The sequence below is a fragment of the Ascaphus truei genome, chromosome 15, assembly GCF_040206685.1.
Source record: "Ascaphus truei isolate aAscTru1 chromosome 15, aAscTru1.hap1, whole genome shotgun sequence".
NCBI classification, from domain to species: domain Eukaryota; kingdom Metazoa; phylum Chordata; class Amphibia; order Anura; family Ascaphidae; genus Ascaphus; species Ascaphus truei.
This window is the reverse complement of record NC_134497.1, coordinates 14,171,147-14,190,010: the sequence shown is the minus strand read 5'-3', so window position 1 is coordinate 14,190,010 and position 18,864 is coordinate 14,171,147. Positions and strand designations below refer to the sequence as shown.

The window sequence follows — 18,864 nt, the reverse complement described above, 5'->3', positions numbered from 1 at the left end:
CCCACTCGAATACAAGACCCTGATGTGATATACAAAACTCATCACGAACTACAATAATTTGATACTGGTCAAACTCTTCCCTTTTTAAGGCACAGTGGAAAGTTCCCTTGAAAGATTGTATTGTTTCTACCAAATGCGCTCCTTTCCATCTTCATTCTCCTATTGATTTCACTCCAAAGGTTCCCATCCACTTATACTGCCAACTAAGGTAGACATAGTCTTCGACTTCTAGTTCTATTACATTTATTTCGATCTTTGCAGAGTTGACACATTTGTTGAACATCACTTTGGTCTCGCTGAGATTCATATGGCAGCCCACCTTCTTACTTGCTTTGGGGACGTCTCTGATTTGTTGCTGGAGGTCTAGATTTGTGTCAAAAATAACAATAACTGCAAATTGAAGGCAACTCAAGTATTCAACGTTGATTTTTAAAAAATAATAATTTTTCTTCCCAATTCCATGTCTTGAACAATTCTTCAAGGGTTGCTGTGAAAAGCTTTGGTGGCATGGTATCTCCCTGTCACACACACTCTTGCTGATCCTTATCTTGCTTGTATCTTTGTGTAATCTAATCGTTGATGTGACAATCTCATAAATGTTCCTTATAATATCGAGGTACGCTTCTTCAACACTCTATCTTCTTAACGCATTTAAAACGGGTGAGGTCCAGATGGAATCGAATGCGTTTTTCGTAATCTGTAAATACTAAAATGAGTGGTCGGTTCGTATTCATTGCTTTGGGAAACCACTTCTTGTACAACTTGGAGGTTGTCCGTTTTGTTGTATCCCGTGCGAAATCCCGCTGGTTCTCTAGGCTGGGCGAAGTTCAGGGTCTGTCATAGCCAATTGGTGAGTATCTTCGTAAAAATCTTGGAAGTAGACTGATTGGTCAGTAGTTCTCGAGGTCGTCTTTGTCTCCTTTCTTGTGGGTGAGGATAATTATGGCATGTCTCCATTTTCTGGAATTTTCCTGTTCTTTAAGCAGTGTGTTTGGCAAGGATGTTCTCTACTTCTCCAGCTTCTCTCAAAAATACAGTTGTAATTTCATCTTCCCCGGAGCCTACCCTTCAAAGATTTTATTGCCTTTGACCCTTCTGCTGGAAGGATACATGTGACATCATTGGTGGTTTCGTCTTGCTCTTCCGCTGCGGGATTGTGCCCTGTCATGTGTTCTCATACAATTTTAAGTCCTCACCCTCTTTATGATAGGTGCACTGTGTTATTTTTTATTTTTATTGTTGATCCTTTGTCTTGTTTGAGTGCAATGATTTGCTTCTTCCCAGTCATAAGTCGCTGCTTTGTCTTCAAGATTTTATATTCGATTGTCTTCCTCACCATATCACAGTTAAATGTTCATCTTCAGTGTTACGCATTTGGATCGTCTAGCACAGGGGGTGCGCAAAGTTTTTGACCTGTGTCCCCCCTGTCTCGCGGCCCCAGTGTTTACGCCCCCCACCCCCTCTCCTACGACCTGATGTCAAATGATGCCGCTGGTCATGTGACGTCACGTGACCCTGCTGCGTCATTTGCCGCGCGTTGCCATGGCGACTCTTTAAGTCGCATGGCCTCGCGATGTCATTTGACGCGGCGTTGCCATGGCGACACGTCGCCGAAGACCAGGCTGGCAGCAGGTAAGGGATGTTACAAAGGCCTCACGCCTCCCTCGGCATTTAATTTGAAGAGTGCGGGGCCTCTGTAACTGCCGCGCCTCCTCCCCTTTAAAATCTTGCGCGCACCCCTGGTCAAGCACAGCTCTGCTTAATCGATTCTTGGGATTGTTTAATTTCTTGTGGTCTCCTCAGTACCTGCTTTGTCTCATCTGATATTTTCTTATCCTGTTTGTTACTGATTTCCTCCCCTTTGTTTTGTACTTGCAACTACAATCTTAATTTTATTCATAATGGTTTGTTGCTGTCCCCGGCATTTTGAGTAAGCTGAAGCAGTTTTTCAGCACTAGTTGACATTTTCTGCTCTTATTGATGTTCTTGATGTTTTTTTTTTATTTATTTTTTTATAGTTTTTCTTTCCATCTCCGCATTCAGATGTAATTTACAACAAACCAATCACTTTGTGTGTCAAACCGGGTAAGGACTGTGCAGTCTTCATCAGGTGTTTCCTGTTTCATTCTCGATTCCATTGGGTCCCCTCCACGTCCATTTCCTATTTGGGTTCTTCTTGAAGAATGAATTATTGATACAGAAGTTTTCACATTCTGCAAATTCTACAAGTCTGTCTCCACATTATTTCCTGTTGCCCCACGCTCTTCCATTAAATGCCAGGGGGAACGCGTGAGGCCTCTGCACCCTATTACTTACCGAGATTGACAGGTGCTGATGCGTTGTCATGGCAACGCGTCGTCGTGCCATCACATGACCCCGAGGTGTCATTTGACGCCCGTCGCCATGGCAACGCGGTGGTCACATGACCCAGCAGCGTCTTGACGCAAGGTACGGCGTAAGGGGGCTTGAGCACTAATGGCAGGGGGGGGGGCGCAGCTGCAAAAGTTTGTGCACCGCTGTGTTAAGATATATTGTGCCATCACAGCCATTAAGTTCTGGAACCTGGTTCAATTCCCGGTGTCGGCTCCTTGTGACCTTGGGCAAGTCACTTTATCTCCCTGTGCCTCAGGCACCAAAAACATAGATTGTAAGCTGCATGGGACAGGGACCTGTGTCTGCAAAATGTCTCTGTAAAGCGCTGCGTAAAACTAGCAGCACTATTCAAGAACATGCTAATATTATTTTCTGCGTTATACTGGGACACGTTGTTTTATTTGGAGAAACAATGTACCATGCCAAACCTGTGTGTACCTGGGATATACTGGCTGCGTGTTGCTGCCCCCTCCCCCCCGCAGGCTCAGTGTTGTTCTCTGATCTCCTCGCAGGGGGTGAACGGGGTGCTGGAGAGCCCCACGGGTACCGGGAAGACGTTATGCCTGCTCTGCTCCACCCTGGCCTGGCGCCAGCACTTCAAGGACAACATCACCGCACATAAGATCGCCGAGCGCATGAACGGGGCAGAGCTGTTTCCTGACCGCCCGACCGCATCCTGGGGAGATAAGGACGCAGAAGGGAAGGGCTCAGGTACGAGGGTGACCCACTGACCTATGGGAGGGCGCTGACCCTGGTGGTCTTTGGTATATAAAGGGTCACTCTGAGACCACCTCCTTTTCTCTGCAGCTTATTACAGCGATGTCCCTAGGATTATCTACGCCTCCAGGACCCACTCACAGCTGGCGCAGGTTATAAACGAGCTGAAGCACACCTCTTACAGGTACGGGGGGGGGGGCTGTGTATGGGAGTGGAGAGCACAGAGGGGACAAAAGCCCCCAACTCCTACCCAAATTCCGTGGGGGGTAACACTATAAACTAATTGTTGGAGTAACAAAGTATCTGTTTGGTTGTTGGTGTAAATGTTTATTTGTTCTTTCCATGGGGGTTGCACCCAGAGGGGCTTTTAAAGAAGAGCAGAGAGGCAGCTCCACTGGCCTCGTGTGTGTGTGTGTGTGTGTGTGTCTCAATTTATCAATAGGCCATTGTTGGCCCTATTTATTAAGCAGTCATCACCTGGCGCTGGGAGACGCCATGTAGCCAATTTAAGTCAATAGTCCTGTTAGGTTTCTTGTCAGTGTCGGGAGGTGATTTATGGCAGAAGATTGCTTTGTAAAAATGGGCCTATGCGTTTTCAACATTGATAGAAATGTTTTAAATGCCGCAATGTCGGCCAAGTGGTTCTCCTCTGTTACGGTTTCTTTTAAATTCTACGTTGAGGACCTATCTAACGTTGCAGTTATTCCTGCAAGTGAGCTGTTAGGGTGATGGGGTGCATGCAAGTGAGTTGTTGGGGTAATAGGGTGCATGCATGTGATTTGTTGGGGTAATAGGGTGCATGCAAGTGACTTGTTGGGGTAATAGGGTGCATGCAAGTGACTTGTTGGGGTAATACGGTGCATGTAACGTGAGCAGATATATTTTGCTCTGTAACGCATTGTAAGTCTCTAGCAGTAGAGTGGATAAAGAATCCATGGCAGTGCATTCTGAGGTGTTCGTCACCCTCTTTTTGGGTTCCTTGCACCAGTTCGATAAGTACCCTGTTTCTTTCTCCTCTCCCAAGGCCCAAGGTTTGTGTTCTGGGCTCCAGAGAACAGCTGTGCATCAACCCTGAGGTGATGAAGCAGGAGAGTAACCATGCCAAGGTACCAGGGAGTAGGGTGACTAGGGCTGTTGGACGCCTGCTCCTAGCATGTGCTCTCGGGGTTAATGGTTTCCATAGCAAGTCATGAATCCACTGTCCTGATTCAAGTTATTTTTCCTGGAGTCCAAATGACTTCCAGTTCTCATGTTCTTCTGTCCTGAGTGTTACCCTTCAGAACTAATACAGATAAATCATTAGTTGGATGTCCGAGTAGTGAAAAATGCTGATCTTCTGGTGTCTGGGTCAGGTATGGTGTATCTGGGGTTGTTCATCCTTTTGTGGAGGGCTTGTTTGTTTTCCCCAACCTAATTCGGGCCTTTCTTACATTGCATGAAACATACTAGATTTCTTTGCGTTTGCCTCCTTGATGTACTGTGTAGATTGTAGTTTCTGTCTGCTTCATGTGGCCGGGTGACGTACCCAACGCTGATGTTTCCATAGATGGCAGCCTCTTTCCGGTCAGTTACAGTAGTTAGAGAGATTGGCTGGTTGTTTTATAGGCTTTGATGGGCGGTTATATAAATATATTACCGAGTATCTCATCCTTTGCGAGCACAGAGAACAATACCCCAGCTACAGTATGCTAATACTCTGAATACCCCCAGAGGAGACCACAAAAGACAAAAGGCCCCAATGCTAACATCCAATATGACAAATTTAGTACATTTCAATGTATTTTATCAAGTATGGGTCACTGCAGGAGATGTGTGCAGAGGGAAAGACTGGAGACTTGCTGTAATAGGGACTTATCCCTGTTTAAATGAAAGCCTCCAGTGGTCTGAGAAATCCAGCACAGAGCTGGTTAATTGCAACTGCTCAATTAACCAGCTCCACCTGGGTAATCAGACAAGGATAAAAAAACCCTACTGGGAACAGACTCAGAGACTCCTTAGCACAGCCACAACTGCGCTGACAGAGGGAGATGAAGTATGGAGCACAAAGGCTGTGCTGAGATCATGACTCGTGGACACCTGACCCAGGGACTGACCTGCTTTTGAGTTACCGCTTGAGACTTTGGGGTGATAGCTTGGTAAGGGTTTTTTCCTCCCAGCCTTGCAGATAGGGGGCTGGGGAAGTAAGTTAGCCCTTACACAGATATAGGTGTTTTGTTTCTTTGCATGTATGTTTTGCCTTAAACTGCTGTTTAAAGGGACAGGCTAAACAAAGCCATGTTTTAATTCCCCCCCCCCAAACTATCTCCTTGTGTGCACGTCTGCACGTCTGCACGTCTGTGCCTCTCGCACTTGCTTTGGGAAAATAAGGGTAGGCTTTTTTTTATTTCACCGAAGTGCAATTAACAAATAACACAGGCTTTTCCTTTGCCCCCTGTTAGTCATTTAGTTCAAGGACCCCCCAGGAGAGACCCTGCTGTGATGAGCCTCACGCACTATGCAGTGAAGCCTCCCACCCCCAGCTTAGAGATCTGACAGGGAGACCTCTGCAGTCTTCAACGTTTATGCACTAACAACCTTGTACAATTGACCTGTATTACAACCTACACATATGGTACTCTTACCCGGAGACCCCAATGTCTAATCATTTAGTACTTCCGTCTCGTGTCATCTGAGGCTCCTGGTATTGTTTGAACCTTGGGCTTCATGCCTCATTTTTAGGGATCCTACAGAACGCCCTTATTTCAAGAGGCTGATCCCCTCTTCTGATGAAGTGCTCTCTGATATTTGGGTCTGGTGGTTGTTGTCACCGTGGGTGTGGAATCCTGTGGCTCCTGCGTGGTCCCGCTCACACATTTCCTCTCTTCTCAGGTCCTCATGTGCCGGTCCAAAGTCTCCAGCCGATCCTGTCACTTCTACAATAACGTGGAGGGTGGGTCTATCCTGAGATCCCAGTGAGGGGCTAGGCTGCACCGGGGGAGGGGGGAGGTTGTGGTGGGTGGGCTGCACCGGGGAAGGGGGGAGGTTGTGGTGGGTGGGCTGCACCGGGGGAGGGGGGAGGTTGTGGTGGGTGGGCTGCACCGGGGAAGGGGGGAGGTTGTGGTGGGTGGGCTGCACCGGGGGAGGGGGGAGGTTGTGGTGGGTGGGCTGCACTGGGGGGGGGAAGTTGTGGTGGGTGGGCAGCACTGGGGGAGGGTGGAGGTTGTGGTGGGTGGGCTGCACCGGTGGGGGAGGTTGTTTTGCACCGGTGGGGGAGGTTGTGGTGGGTGGTTTCTGCACCGGTGGGGGAGGTTGTTTTGCACTGGGTGGGGGAGGTTGTGGTGGGTGGTTTCTGCACCGGTGGGGGAGGTTGTTTTGCACCGGTGGGGGAGGTTGTGGTGGGTGGTTTCTGCACCGGTGAGGGAGGTTGTGGTGGGTGGTTTCTGCACCGGTGAGGGAGGTTGTGGAGGGTGGGTGGGCTGCACCGGTGGGGGAGGTTGTGGTGGGTGGGTGGTCTGCACTGGGGGGAGGAAGGTTGTGGGTGGGTGGTCTGCACTGGGGAGAGGAAGGTTGTGGGTGGGTGGTCTGCACTGGGAGGTGGAGGTTGTGGGTGGATGGGCTGCACTGGGAGGGGGAGGTTGTGGGTGGATGGGCTGCACTGGGAGGGGGAGGTTGTGGGTGGATGGGCTGCACTGGGAGGGGGAGGTTGTGGGTGGATGGGCTGAATTGGGAGGGAGAGGTTGTGGTGGGTGGGTGGTCTGCACTGGGCGGGGGAGGTTGTGGTGGGTGGGTGGTCTGCACTGGGAGGGGGAGGTTGTGGTGGGTGGGTGGTTTGCACTGGGAGGGGGAGGTTGTGGTGGGTGGGTGGTCTGCACTGGGAGGGGGAGGTTGTGGTGGGTGGGAGGTCTGCACTGGGGGAGTGCCACAGAGCAGGACTGAGGTGGAAAGTCAGAGCTGTATATTTGGGGTCAGTACAAGAATAGCAGAGGATGCTGTAGAGCAGGACTGAGGTGTAGGATGGGATTAACCTCTGCGGTGCTAGAGGGAGTAGCATTGCAATGCAGAACCCATCCATGAGTAAAAGGGTAATAACACCCCCATTCTCCCCTCCCCCACCCCCCACCAACCCCCCAGAGAAGAGTACGGAAAAGGATCTGACCAGTCACATTCTGGACATTGAGGATCTGGTGAAGAGCGGCACCAAACACAGGTGGGCTGTGAGTAAGAGGGGACCCTCTGCTTCTCCAGGGGTTAACTGCTCAATGTATCCCCCAGATCTTCACTGGGAGTCCATTCCACGCACCCACCACTCTTTCAGTGATGCACTTTCATTCTAAGCCTGCTCTCCTCCCCCCCCCCCCCCTCCTGCGCCCCTTTCTCTCTCTGCAGGGCCTGCCCTTACTACCTGTCCCGGAGTTTGAAGCAGCAAGCGGACATTATATTTATGCCCTATAACTATCTCCTGGACCCCAAGGTATCTAAAACATGAGAAGTATGTAATATGTAGGGGCTTATAGTGTCGGCTGTTTTAAAGAATCAGGGTCTCTATGTGAGCTGTTTATATAGGATCGGGGTCTCTGCTATGTGAGCTGTTTATATAGGATCGGGGTCTCTATGTGAGCTGTTTATATAGGATCGGGGTCTCTGCTATGTGAGCTGTTTATATAGGATCGGGGTCTCTATGTGAGCTGTTTATATAGGATCGGGGTCTCTGCTATGTGAGATGTTTATATTTATTTATAAAAATGTTTGACCAGGAAGTAATACATTGAGAGTTTCCTCTCGTTTTCAAGCATGTCCTGGGCACAGAGCTATAACAATACACGGTTACATTAAAAGAACAGAGGTTATACAGTCAATTCACAGACATTTCATGGGCAGATAGAGTTGGAAAATTGGGTGCAGGTGATAAAAGGGCTGGCGAGTTTCACCCTTTGACTGTCCGCCTTTGGGGTGACGCAGATGTACACTGAAGGGGTTCAGATTAAATGCAACTGTTAATACAAAGTTCTTTGTCCTCTTGACTCATTAACATTGCACTGGGTGGGGTTGACGTTCCACAAAGTACAAGCAACTGTTAACCCTTAGCACACTGGTCCTTTGCAGAGGGGAGCAGCTCTTGGGGAGCCCCATCAGGTGTCTGCCTTTTATTGGATTGGGGTCTTTGCAATGTGAGCTGTTTATATATATATATATATATATATATATATATATATATATATATATATATATATATATATATATTTGAGTTCTTTGCTATGTGAGCAGTGTATATGACCAGGCGTCTTTGTTCCTCAGAGCCGCCGAGCCCATAACATAGACCTGAAGGGGACCGTGGTGATATTTGATGAAGCGCACAATGTAGTGAGTGTCTGGTTGTATATCTCGTCCCTCCACCCCTGTGCTCCCCCCGTCCCCCTGGTACTGAGCTGCATCTCCCTCTCCCCGCCCCCCCCCAGGAGCGCATGTGCGAAGAGTCGTCCTCCTTTGACCTGACCCCATATGACGTGGCATCGGGGGTCGAGGCCATAAACCTGGTGCTGCAGGAGCAGGCCGAGGCCCTGGAGCTGAAAACCATCCACTCCGAATTCAACATGGAGTCGGCGAGCTCCGGTGAGCCGCGCGGGCCTCACATCCTCGCGGTGCGCCAGCGTCGCGTGCTAACAACTGAAGGGGCGGGTTTTCTGATCCCAATAATAACTTGGCTGAGGAAGGCCCCGAGGGGACTGAAACGTTGGCTGGATGGAGGGGTCCTACTTGGTTATGGCTGGGCTGCTGCTTTGTGGAATATGACAAAAACAGAAAACAAGGGGAGCGTGAGTAAATAAATGTTTGTAAAATGAAATACCATAGGATCTGTAGGCAGACTGGTTAACGATGTAGTCAGACTCGCCCAACACCTCAATGATGCACACGGGTTCTGATAGGACCACAGTCAATGCACTTCTTGTGGTGTAATTTATGCAGGGATGGGTCAGTGAAAGAGTGATAAATATCATAGATACGCACACGGGCTTGTGTGAGTACAGGTGGTTCTTTCCTTGGTTTGGTTGGATGTTATGCTCTCTGCTAGTCACTCGGTATGGCTCCTTCTCGCCTGGTCTCAATCAGAACTCCCCTCAGTGTCGGTGAAACACAGGGAGAGTGGGAGTGAAACGTTTCAAATGTAATAAAAACAAACGACAATAGTATACACTCAAAATCCCCCGTGGGATGCAGCAAAGTCCGTGGGGCTCGTCCCGTTCGAGAGCTCCCTGCGTCCGGCCAGCAATAGATGACACGCACGGCTGGAACGCACCCTCACGCTTCCCTACGGTGACCTCCAGGGTACAACCGTCTTTGTTGAATTGGAGCAACGCGTTTCGCTTGGTGAAGCTTCCTCAGGCTCTGTCTGTACCTGTACTCACACACGCCCGTGTGAGTATCTATGATATTTATCACTCTCTCAGTGACCCATCCCTGCATCGATTACACCACAAGAAGTGCATTGACTGGTTCCATCAGAACCCTTGTGCATCATTGAGGTGTTGGGTGAGTCTGGCCACATCGTTAACCAGTCTGCCTACAGATCCTATGGTATTTCATTTTTCAGGCATTTATTTACTCGCGCTCCCCTTGTTTTCTGTTTTTGTCACATTCATTGGGGAACAAGGAAAGGTGGTTCCCCTAAGGGTTTCTGAGCTGCGGACCGTGGACTCCGAAGGCGTACACGTACATTGTGGTCTACAGGGGCCCCCTGCATATGGTAATATAATACTATTTTTTATTGTTATTCCTATCTATTTGAATTCAGTCTGAGAGCGCGCCCTGGTATATTCTGTCACCATACGCTTTGTGGAATATGCCTGGGTGGAGTGGGAGGGTAACCGGCAGGTCAGAAGTCACCTGTCCCCTCCGGAGCAGTGACGCAACCTTTGCTGTCCCTGTACTTGCAGGTCTGAACATGGAGCTGGTGGACATTGCCAAGATAAAGGGTGAGGAACGCTGCCCCCTCCAGGCTGGGCATGTGCCGGGCCACTGCTCACATGTCCAATTGGCCGCAGGGGTCTGACACCGTTTTACCGTGCGGCATTAAAACACCGCATGCTTTATACAAGCATATTGTGCTACCAGGAATCTCTTAACTATTCCAACATGACACTTCCATGGGAGGCCTGAGGCCTGTGATGCCTCCTCTGTACAAGCGCCCAGCCCAATACGGTGTGTCTGTCTCTGTGCTGCCTGCTCCAGCCTCTGCTCTCTTCCCCCCCCAGGAGCCCTCCTGCAGCTGGAACTCTCCATTGAATCTACGGTGCTTCCCGCTAACGGGGGAGGGGTCACAAAGGATGGGAGGTAGGTACCGTCCCGCCAATACCCTCAACCTGCCACTGCCATGGTCAGCTCAGATCTCCTCGTCACCCGCGTTCCAGGGGAGATGGGTAATGGCGGCATTCAGTGAGCACGAGGGTTAATCCGGGAGGAGTGGCTCTGAGTAAAGACACTGATTGGCACTGAGTTTGAATCAGGTTCAATTCCCGCTGTCTGCTCCTTGTGACCTTGGGCAAGTCACTTTATCTCCCTGTGCCTCAGGCACCAAAAACATAGATTGTAAGCTCCACGGGGCAGGGACCTGTGCCTGCAAAATGTGTCTGTAAAGCGCTAGGTAAAACTAGCTGCGCTATTCAAGAACATACTATTATTATTATTATCAGTGGTTGACAAATCCCCAAAAAATCTACTCGCCACACAAAAAAATCTACTCGCCACCTAGTACCAAACGTGTGCTGCTTGAGCCAATATTTACTCGCCCGAGGGTTAAATCCACTCGCCCGGGGCGAGCAAATGTATAGGTTTGTCGAACACTTATTATTATTATTATTATTATTATTATTAATCAGAGATTGTCTTTGAACTTTTTATATTGTGTACTAGGTGAACTCAGGAAGAGGTCATACGTTGGTGCCATAACACTGACATCCTTCTATAGTATGCATAGTTTGACATTGAAGAAGTGGATCATGTCTCGGACAGGTCTGCAACCCTGCCTTTCCCCATTCTCTTAGCATACAGCACTTCCACTGCAGCCAGGGATTCTGGGTAATGACATGCAAATGAGCACACAGTGTGTCACTCTGTTCTTCTTATCCCCTTTGACATGGACCCCTAGTGGCTGTGCACATCTGTAACCCAGGCTATGCTGAAACGCCGTGTAATGCGGCAGGCATCGGCTTATAGGCGTCCGTGTTAGAATGGATAAGACGTAGAGAGTGACACTGTGCTCATTTGCATGTCATTACCCAGAATCCTTGACTGCAGTGGAAGCACTGTATGCTAAGAGATAATGGGGAAGGGCAGGGTTACAGACCTGTCTGAGACATGAAATGTGCTCACACGGGGTATTTTTATTTGCTGTACTGTGGAGGATTTTAGTCCTTTTTTTTAACATATAATATATATACTGTATATATAATTTATTTATTTTTTAATTTGTTTTTTCAAAAGTTTAAAGGGGTACAGAAAATAAAATTGGGGAAAGAAAGATGGTGTGGTACAGAATGTAGATGTCCACCATAACTTTTTATTTTTTTTGTGACATTCTGTGAAATTATTCAAGTTATTAAACTAAAAAATGGCAAAATACAATGATGGGGTCTTTAAAAATCAAACTGTTTTTGCGATTTAGCAAACGCGAAACCTCCGGGTTCCCCGAACACGTGCAGGGAATCCACCGCAATAAAAGTACCGCTGCTCGCGCAAAGTGTAACCTCGCACCGCGCCGACGCTGACCTCTTCCCTTCCGCAGTTACATCTTTGATCTGTTCGCCGCCGCGGGAATCACGTTTGGCACAAAGTCCGGCCTCCTGGAGTCCCTGGAACAGATCATACAGCACATGGGCGCAAGTAAGAAGCCTCCTGGGGCGGAGGGCAGGGGGAAGAGGGACACGTTTACATATTGAGCCCCATCCTTAGATAGTAAGCGCCTCTCCGCGCTCGCCCTGTTCTCACAGGGAGACTATTCAGTGTGGCACTGAAGGAGTTACTACTCTTCCGGGTCAGCAGCCGTGTGACCCGTGCCTCAAGGTTGTGAGACGATGTGTCAGGCTGTGATTATACCAGAAATCGCGCGCGAGGCCGCGCAGCTACAAAACAATCAAATGCAATGGAAGCGCACATACCAATCGCGACGTGCTGCAAAGCTTCTGTCTGATGGAAGAGATTTAAGATTTTGTTTTTTCAAGCGATGGCCGCATCACGTGATTGGCACGGCCAATCACAGCGCATCTTAAACAAACCAGGAAGTGGTCATTTCTCCTCTGCTGTAGCGCTACAAATCGCTTCTGCTACGGTGACATCACCGGATCGCTCTGCAGTTTCTGGTATAATTGAGGCCTAAGGCTTCTCAGGACAGGGACACGTGGATCTCTCCTTTAAAAGAAGCCGTCCAATAGCCTGCACTAATGGCTACTGTCCCAACCCACAGTCACTCCTACCAACCACTGTGCCCAAGCACTGCCATCTACTGCACTTATTCCCTCACCTGCTGTCTCTTAAGCCTCTCAACCTACCACTTAGATTGTAAGCTCTCCGGGGCAGGGATTTCCTTTCCTACTGTCTTTGTTGCACTTATTGTGTCATAATTCCCTGTACTGTCTTGTCTCTTGTAAAGTACACACACATTATACATACATACATACAAACAATACATACACACATATACATTATACAAACAATACATATACACACTGTGTTCTGAATCCAAGTATCCTCTTCAGGTTCCGGGCTCTTCACAAACCTGGTGGGGCTGCAGAAACTGGCGGATATCATCCAGGTGAGCGGGCGAGACCCGGAGGTCCGACAGGTTCCCACCCGGAGGGCCGACAGGTTCCCATCGTCGTAGAGCTCTGTATGGTCATTTATTATACGGAAGCAGAAAGAGTAGCACTCGGGTAGCGGTCAAGTGCTGAGTGTTTATTCACCGGGAGGAAATACTCTACCACAGGAGTAGCCAGCTGCAGTCCTCAAGGACCACCAACAGGTGAGGTTCTAAGGATGCCCCTGCTTCAGCACAGGTAGCTCAGTCATTGTGACCGAGCTCCTGATTCAGCCACCTGTGGGATTTCCTTGGAACGTGGCCCTTGGGGACTGGAGCTTTGCCACTCCTGCTCCGGAATAGGACGTTTGGCCACGACCTAATTGTCCACCGACGCTCCGCCTCCAGGACGGCTCGCCGCAGGTCATCTTACTGCTGGTCACCGCGCCGCCATCTTTAAATATCCTCCCCAGCCGCCGTGCACTCGCACGGCCACCCCTCCAACCCTTTGAGGGGACCCGTGCGTGTGCGCCCAGCAGCCAGGACAGGGTTTTTGAATAACCCGTCTCTGTAAGTCTCCCAACACACCGCTTAGATTGTAAGCTCTCCGGGATTTCCTTCCCTAGTGTCTGACTTTGCGCTGGTCCCTGCACTACATTCTCTTAGTAAAGCACAGAGTACTCTGTGGGCGCTATATAAATAAAGTTATATACAGGCATACATTAGTCATAGAGATCCATGAGAAGTTTGGGTCTTGGGACAACGGCAGAACTGTTCCCCTTTTTGTGTTCTTGCTGAAGTCTTCCATTTGTTCTTTTGGGGAATGATTTGTCTTGGCTATTGTATGGCTGTACTTTCATGTATTGCTGACATGGTGTAGCCCGTTCCTTATTTCTGTACCCCAAATATATTTACCCCAAAAAGGAAAATAAACAGTGGCCAACTCCGACATTACAAAGCAGCATGTTCAGGGACAGAAGAGGTGCACAATAAGAGTTACATGGCTGAGTAAAGGGAACAAAGCAGCATGTTCAGGGACAGAAGAGGTGCACAATAAGCGTTACATGGCCGAGTAAAGGGAAGAAAGCAGCATGTTCAGGGACAGAAGAGGTGCATAATAAGAGTTACATGGCCGAGTAAAGGGAAGAAAGCAGCATGTTCTGGGACAGAAGAGGTGCACAATAAGAGATACATTGCTGAGTAAAGGGAAGAAAGCAGCATGCTCTGGGACAGAAGAGGTGCACAATAAGAGTTACATGGCTGAGTAAAGGGAAGAAAGCAGCATGTTCAGGGACAGAAGAGGTGCACAATAAGAGTTACATGGCTGGGTAGAGGGAAGAAAGCAATGTTTAGCATTTTGCTGCCAGAGTGGCGGTGTTTTGGGGTCAGGGTGCGCCCCCGTCTCTTACTCCCTGTCCTGCGTTCTCTGCAGATTGTGTTTAACATTGAGCCACAGGATGGCGCTGCCAGTTCTGCCTTGAACCAGAAAGTCTCCAAATACTACAAGGTGAGTCTGGGCCCAACTACCACTTCCTCTACCCTTCCCCAGTCTTCACACACCCCCCCCCCCTCCGAAACGTAATGGGGGGGCCTGTGTGTCACTTGGCACAATGCCAGGCTGCTGCCCTTGCCGTGGGGTGTCACTACTTGTCTCATTTCCCAGGTTCACATCCACCCGGACACCAGCCAGAGGAAGAAGCCCAGAGGGGACGTGTGGAGCAGCACCAGCACCAAGAAGCCGGGTGAGGACTGGCAGGGGGGAGAGATACAGGCGGGGGGGTGGGGAACGCAGCAGGGACACTGGTAGAAACGTCTGTCTGTCTCAGTCGGTCTCTCTGCCTTCCTGGCTCATCTCTGTGTATCGAGGGTCGGTTTCTCTCGCTCTGCTGAGTCTCTCCCCTCTTTCTCTCTCCCCCTCTTTCTCTCCCCCTCTTTCTCTCTCCCCCTCTCTCTCTCTCTCTCTCTCCCTCTTTCTCTCTCCCCCTCTTTCTCTCTCCCCCTCTTTCTCTCTCCCCCTCTGTCTCTCTCCCTCTGTGTGTGCTGATGGTCTCTCCCTCTCTCCCTCCCCCCCCCCCCCCTGTGTGTGCTGATGGTCTCTCTCTTGCAGGGAAGGTTCTGAGTTATTGGTGCTTCAGCCCAGGATACACGATGAATGATTTGGTGAAACAAGGTGTGAGAAGCATCATCCTGACTAGTGGGACCCTCTGCCCTCTCTCCTCCTTCACCATGGAGATGCAGATGTGAGTGATTTTGGGGGGGGGAAGAGAGCATATGATATGTGGGGGGGGCTGGCTTCTGTGTGTGTGGGAGAGATGGGGATCCCTGTGATTATGCTGCCGGGTGTGGGCCGTGGGTATCATGGCGGGTGCTGCGGTGACTGCGGTGTCTCTTGTTCTGCAGCCCGTTCCCGGTGACGCTGGAGAATCCACATGTGATTGACAAGCACCAGATGTGGGTGGGGATTGTCCCCCGGGGCCCTGACGGCTCGCAGCTCAGCTCTGCGTATGACCGAAGGCGAGTCACGCAAGCGTACCCCCTTTCTCTCCCACGCTGGCTCCCCCGCCAGCACTCCCGCACCATCTCGCGCGCTCTCATCTGTCTGTTTCTCACGCTCTTTCTCTCACCCCCACTCTGCCGTCTCTCACCCGCTCTTCCCCCCTGCCCCCATCCGTCGTCTGACACACTTTCTCTCCCCCCCCCCACGTCTTACGCACTCTTTCCACCCCCCCCCCCCTCCTGCTGTTTCTCACGCGCTCTTTTCTCTGCACCCCTCCCCCCCCCCTGTTTCTCACGGGCTCTTTCCCCGTCGTCACTGCTCACACCCTCTCTTCCTCCCCCCTCTCCTCCCCCAATCTCTCTCTTGCAGGTTTACAGAGGAATATTTATCATCTCTGGGAAAGACGATAGGTAATGTATCAGCGGTGTGTCCCCCACTAATCGCCACTCTAACTGCCTGTCCCCAGGTAACCCTTCTTCTGCTGACAGGCTGCATGTCCCCAGGTAACCCCCCCTTCCCCTCGTGCTGACAGGCTGCATGTACCCAGGTAACCCCCCTCCCCCTCGTGCTGACAGGCTGCATATCCCCAGGTAACCCCCCTCCCTCTCGTGCCGACATGCTGCATATCCCGAGGTAACCCCCTCCTCCCCCTTGTGCTGACAGGCTGCATATCCCCAGGTAACCCCCCTCCCCCTCGTCCTGACAGGCTGCATATCCCCAGGTAACCCCCCTCGTCCTGACAGGCTGCATATCCCCAGGTAACCCCCCTCCCTCTCGTGCCGACATGCTGCATATCCCGAGGTAACCCCCTCCTCCCCCTTGTGCTGAGAGGCTGCATATCCCCAGGTAACCCCCCTCCCCCTCGTCCTGACAGGCGGCATATCCCCAGGTAACCCCCCTCCCCCTCGTGCTGACAGGCTGCATATCCCCAGGTAACCCCCCTCCCCCTCGTGCTAACAGGCTGCATATCCCCAGGTAATCCCCCTCCCCCTCGTGCTGACAGGCTGCATATCCCCAGGTAACCCCCCTCCCCCTCCTGCTGACAGGCTGCATATCCCCAGGTAACCCCCCTCACCCTCGTGCTGACAGGCTGCATATCCCCAGGTAACCCCCCTCCCCCTCGTGCTGACAGGCTGCATATCCCCAGGTAACATCGCTCGCGTGGTCCCTCACGGGCTTCTGGTTTTCTTCCCCTCATATCCAGTTTTGGATAAAAGTCTCGAGTACTGGAGGGTGAGTAATCTATCCCCCCCTAAGCACACATACAAACGCGCGTTCTCGCACACACATACAAGCGTTCTCGCGCACACACGCGCGTTTTCACGCGCGTTCACACGCACGCACCCACACACGCGTTCTCGCGCGCGTGCACACACGCGTTCTCGCGTGCGCGCACACACACACACGCGTTCTCGCACACGCTGTGACAGGTTCCACTCCCGTGTTCCCGCGCAGGAACATGGACTCTCTTCACGGATAGAGGACGTGAAACCCATGTATGTGGAGCCCCGAGGGAAAGGAAACTTTAACGAGGTGAGGGGCAATGTGAGAGTATACACACATTGTCACTCCATACTGACGTGTGTGTGTGTGTGTGTGTGTGTGTGTGTACCTACCTACAGTACTTCACAGATAAGATTTCCATTAGACATGACCTCTCTTCGGGTCATGCTCCACATGTAACACCTACCTCCTCTCACACACTCACATCCACCCTCTGCTCATTTCCACCAGTAACTGAGGATGAGGTCCCCGTGTTCCTCTTATTATCTCACCCTAAAACCTGCCCCCTTGATCCTTTTCCCTCACGTCTCCTCCACTCCCTCTCTAACGCACTGAGCCCCACCCTAAGTCACCTTTTTAACCTCATCTCCCATCATTGCCATCTTCCTTCCAACATGCACTCACCCCGCCCATTCTAAAGAACCTCTATTGCTCCAGACTCCCTCTCTAACTACCGCCCCCTCTCGCTTCTCCCCTTTGCCTCCAAGCCACTTGGCTCACCTTCTCTCCTCCAACTCCCTGCTTGACTCTTTGCAATCTGGTTTCTGCCCTCTACTCTCCACCGAGACCGCACTAACAATTGGCCAATGACAGACCCACAGCTAAGTCTAAGCATTCCCTTCTCCTTACTAATTCTCCTGGATCTCTCTGCTGCCTTCGCCCCGTTAATCACCTCCTCCTGCACACCCAACAGTCAATTGGCCTCCGTGATGCAGCGGTCTCCTGGTTCACGTTCTTCCTATCCAACTGCTCTTTCAGTGTCTCCCCCTCTTCACTCTGTCGGGGTCCCACAAGGCTCTGTATATGGGCCGGGAAAAGAACAAAAAGAGAGGGCGCTCTTCAACTCATAGTTACATAGTAGTTACATAGTAGATAAGGTTGAAAAAAAGACATACGTCCATCAAGTTCAACCTATACTAAATTTAGACGACAGATACTTTATCGTCCTATATCCGTACTTACAGTATATGGATCCAGAGGAAGCAAACAAAACCCCAGTAACATATCGTCTAATGATATCTCATAAGGGGAAAAATAAATTCCTTCCTGACTCCAAATATTAGCATTGAGATTACTCCCTGGATCAACATCCTTCCCATTACTTATCATTCCCTTTTACTTATTAGGTATATCCCTGTATACATTTCCTTTCAATAAGATGTCCAACCTTTTTTTGAAGATATCTATTGTATCTGCCATCCCAGTCTCCATGGGTAATGAATCCCACACTGTAACTGCCCTTACTGTAATGAGCCCTTTCCTTTGTTGCTGGTGAAATCACCTTTTCTCCAACCTTAAGGGATGCCCTGTGTACTGTACTGCCCTTGGGATGAATAGTTATTTTGAAAGCTCCTTGTACTGTCCCCAAACTATATTTGTATATAGTTATCATATCCCCTCTTAGATGCCTCTTTTCTAATGTAAATAAATCTAATTTAGCTAGCCTCTCCTCATAAATCAGATTGTCCATCCCCTTTATTAATTTGGTGGCTCTTCTCTGCATTCTCTCTAGTTCCATAATGTCATTTCTAAAGAGTGGTGCCCAAAATTGTACTCCATATTCAAGGTGTGGTCTTACTAATGCTTTATAAAGTGGCATAATTATGTTTACTTCCCTTCCATCCATTCCCCGTTTAATGCAAGATAAGATCTTGTTTGCCTTTGCAGCTACTGCCTGACTTTGGGCACTAATGCTAAGCCTGCTGTCTACAAGCGCTCCTAAATCCTTCTCCACCAAGGATTCCCACAACGTATCTCCATTTCATTAGTATGTCGCCGGTTTATTCTTGCTTCCCAAATGCATAACCTTACATTTATCTGTATTAAACCTCATCTGCCATTTACCTGCCCAAGTTTCCAGTCTCCCCAAGTCCTTCTGGAGAGAAATTACATCCTGCTCCGATGGAGACTTTGCTCTGTATGCCAACCTCAAGGTCATTAATAAACAAGTTAAAAATAGAATTATCCTAATAGTTCTTCTCAGCGAATCTTATCACAGAAAATGGGG

General features: G+C 49.9%; 1 protein-coding gene across 1 annotated transcript in view; it reads left to right on the top strand.

The window, feature by feature from the left end:
* Window positions 1-18,864, top strand: part of RTEL1 (regulator of telomere elongation helicase 1) — a 46,806-nt gene that overhangs the window by 1,273 nt on the left and 26,669 nt on the right. The window contains 19 exon segments of the mRNA XM_075571199.1: window positions 2,886-3,084; window positions 3,181-3,274; window positions 4,115-4,196; window positions 5,959-6,019; window positions 7,201-7,276; window positions 7,456-7,540; window positions 8,365-8,430; window positions 8,526-8,679; window positions 10,002-10,040; window positions 10,320-10,398; window positions 11,849-11,946; window positions 12,819-12,874; window positions 14,289-14,363; window positions 14,520-14,598; window positions 14,964-15,096; window positions 15,257-15,370; window positions 15,723-15,763; window positions 16,501-16,586; window positions 16,809-16,886. Coding sequence (XP_075427314.1) covers window positions 2,886-3,084; window positions 3,181-3,274; window positions 4,115-4,196; window positions 5,959-6,019; window positions 7,201-7,276; window positions 7,456-7,540; window positions 8,365-8,430; window positions 8,526-8,679; window positions 10,002-10,040; window positions 10,320-10,398; window positions 11,849-11,946; window positions 12,819-12,874; window positions 14,289-14,363; window positions 14,520-14,598; window positions 14,964-15,096; window positions 15,257-15,370; window positions 15,723-15,763; window positions 16,501-16,586; window positions 16,809-16,886 — 1,695 coding nt within the window.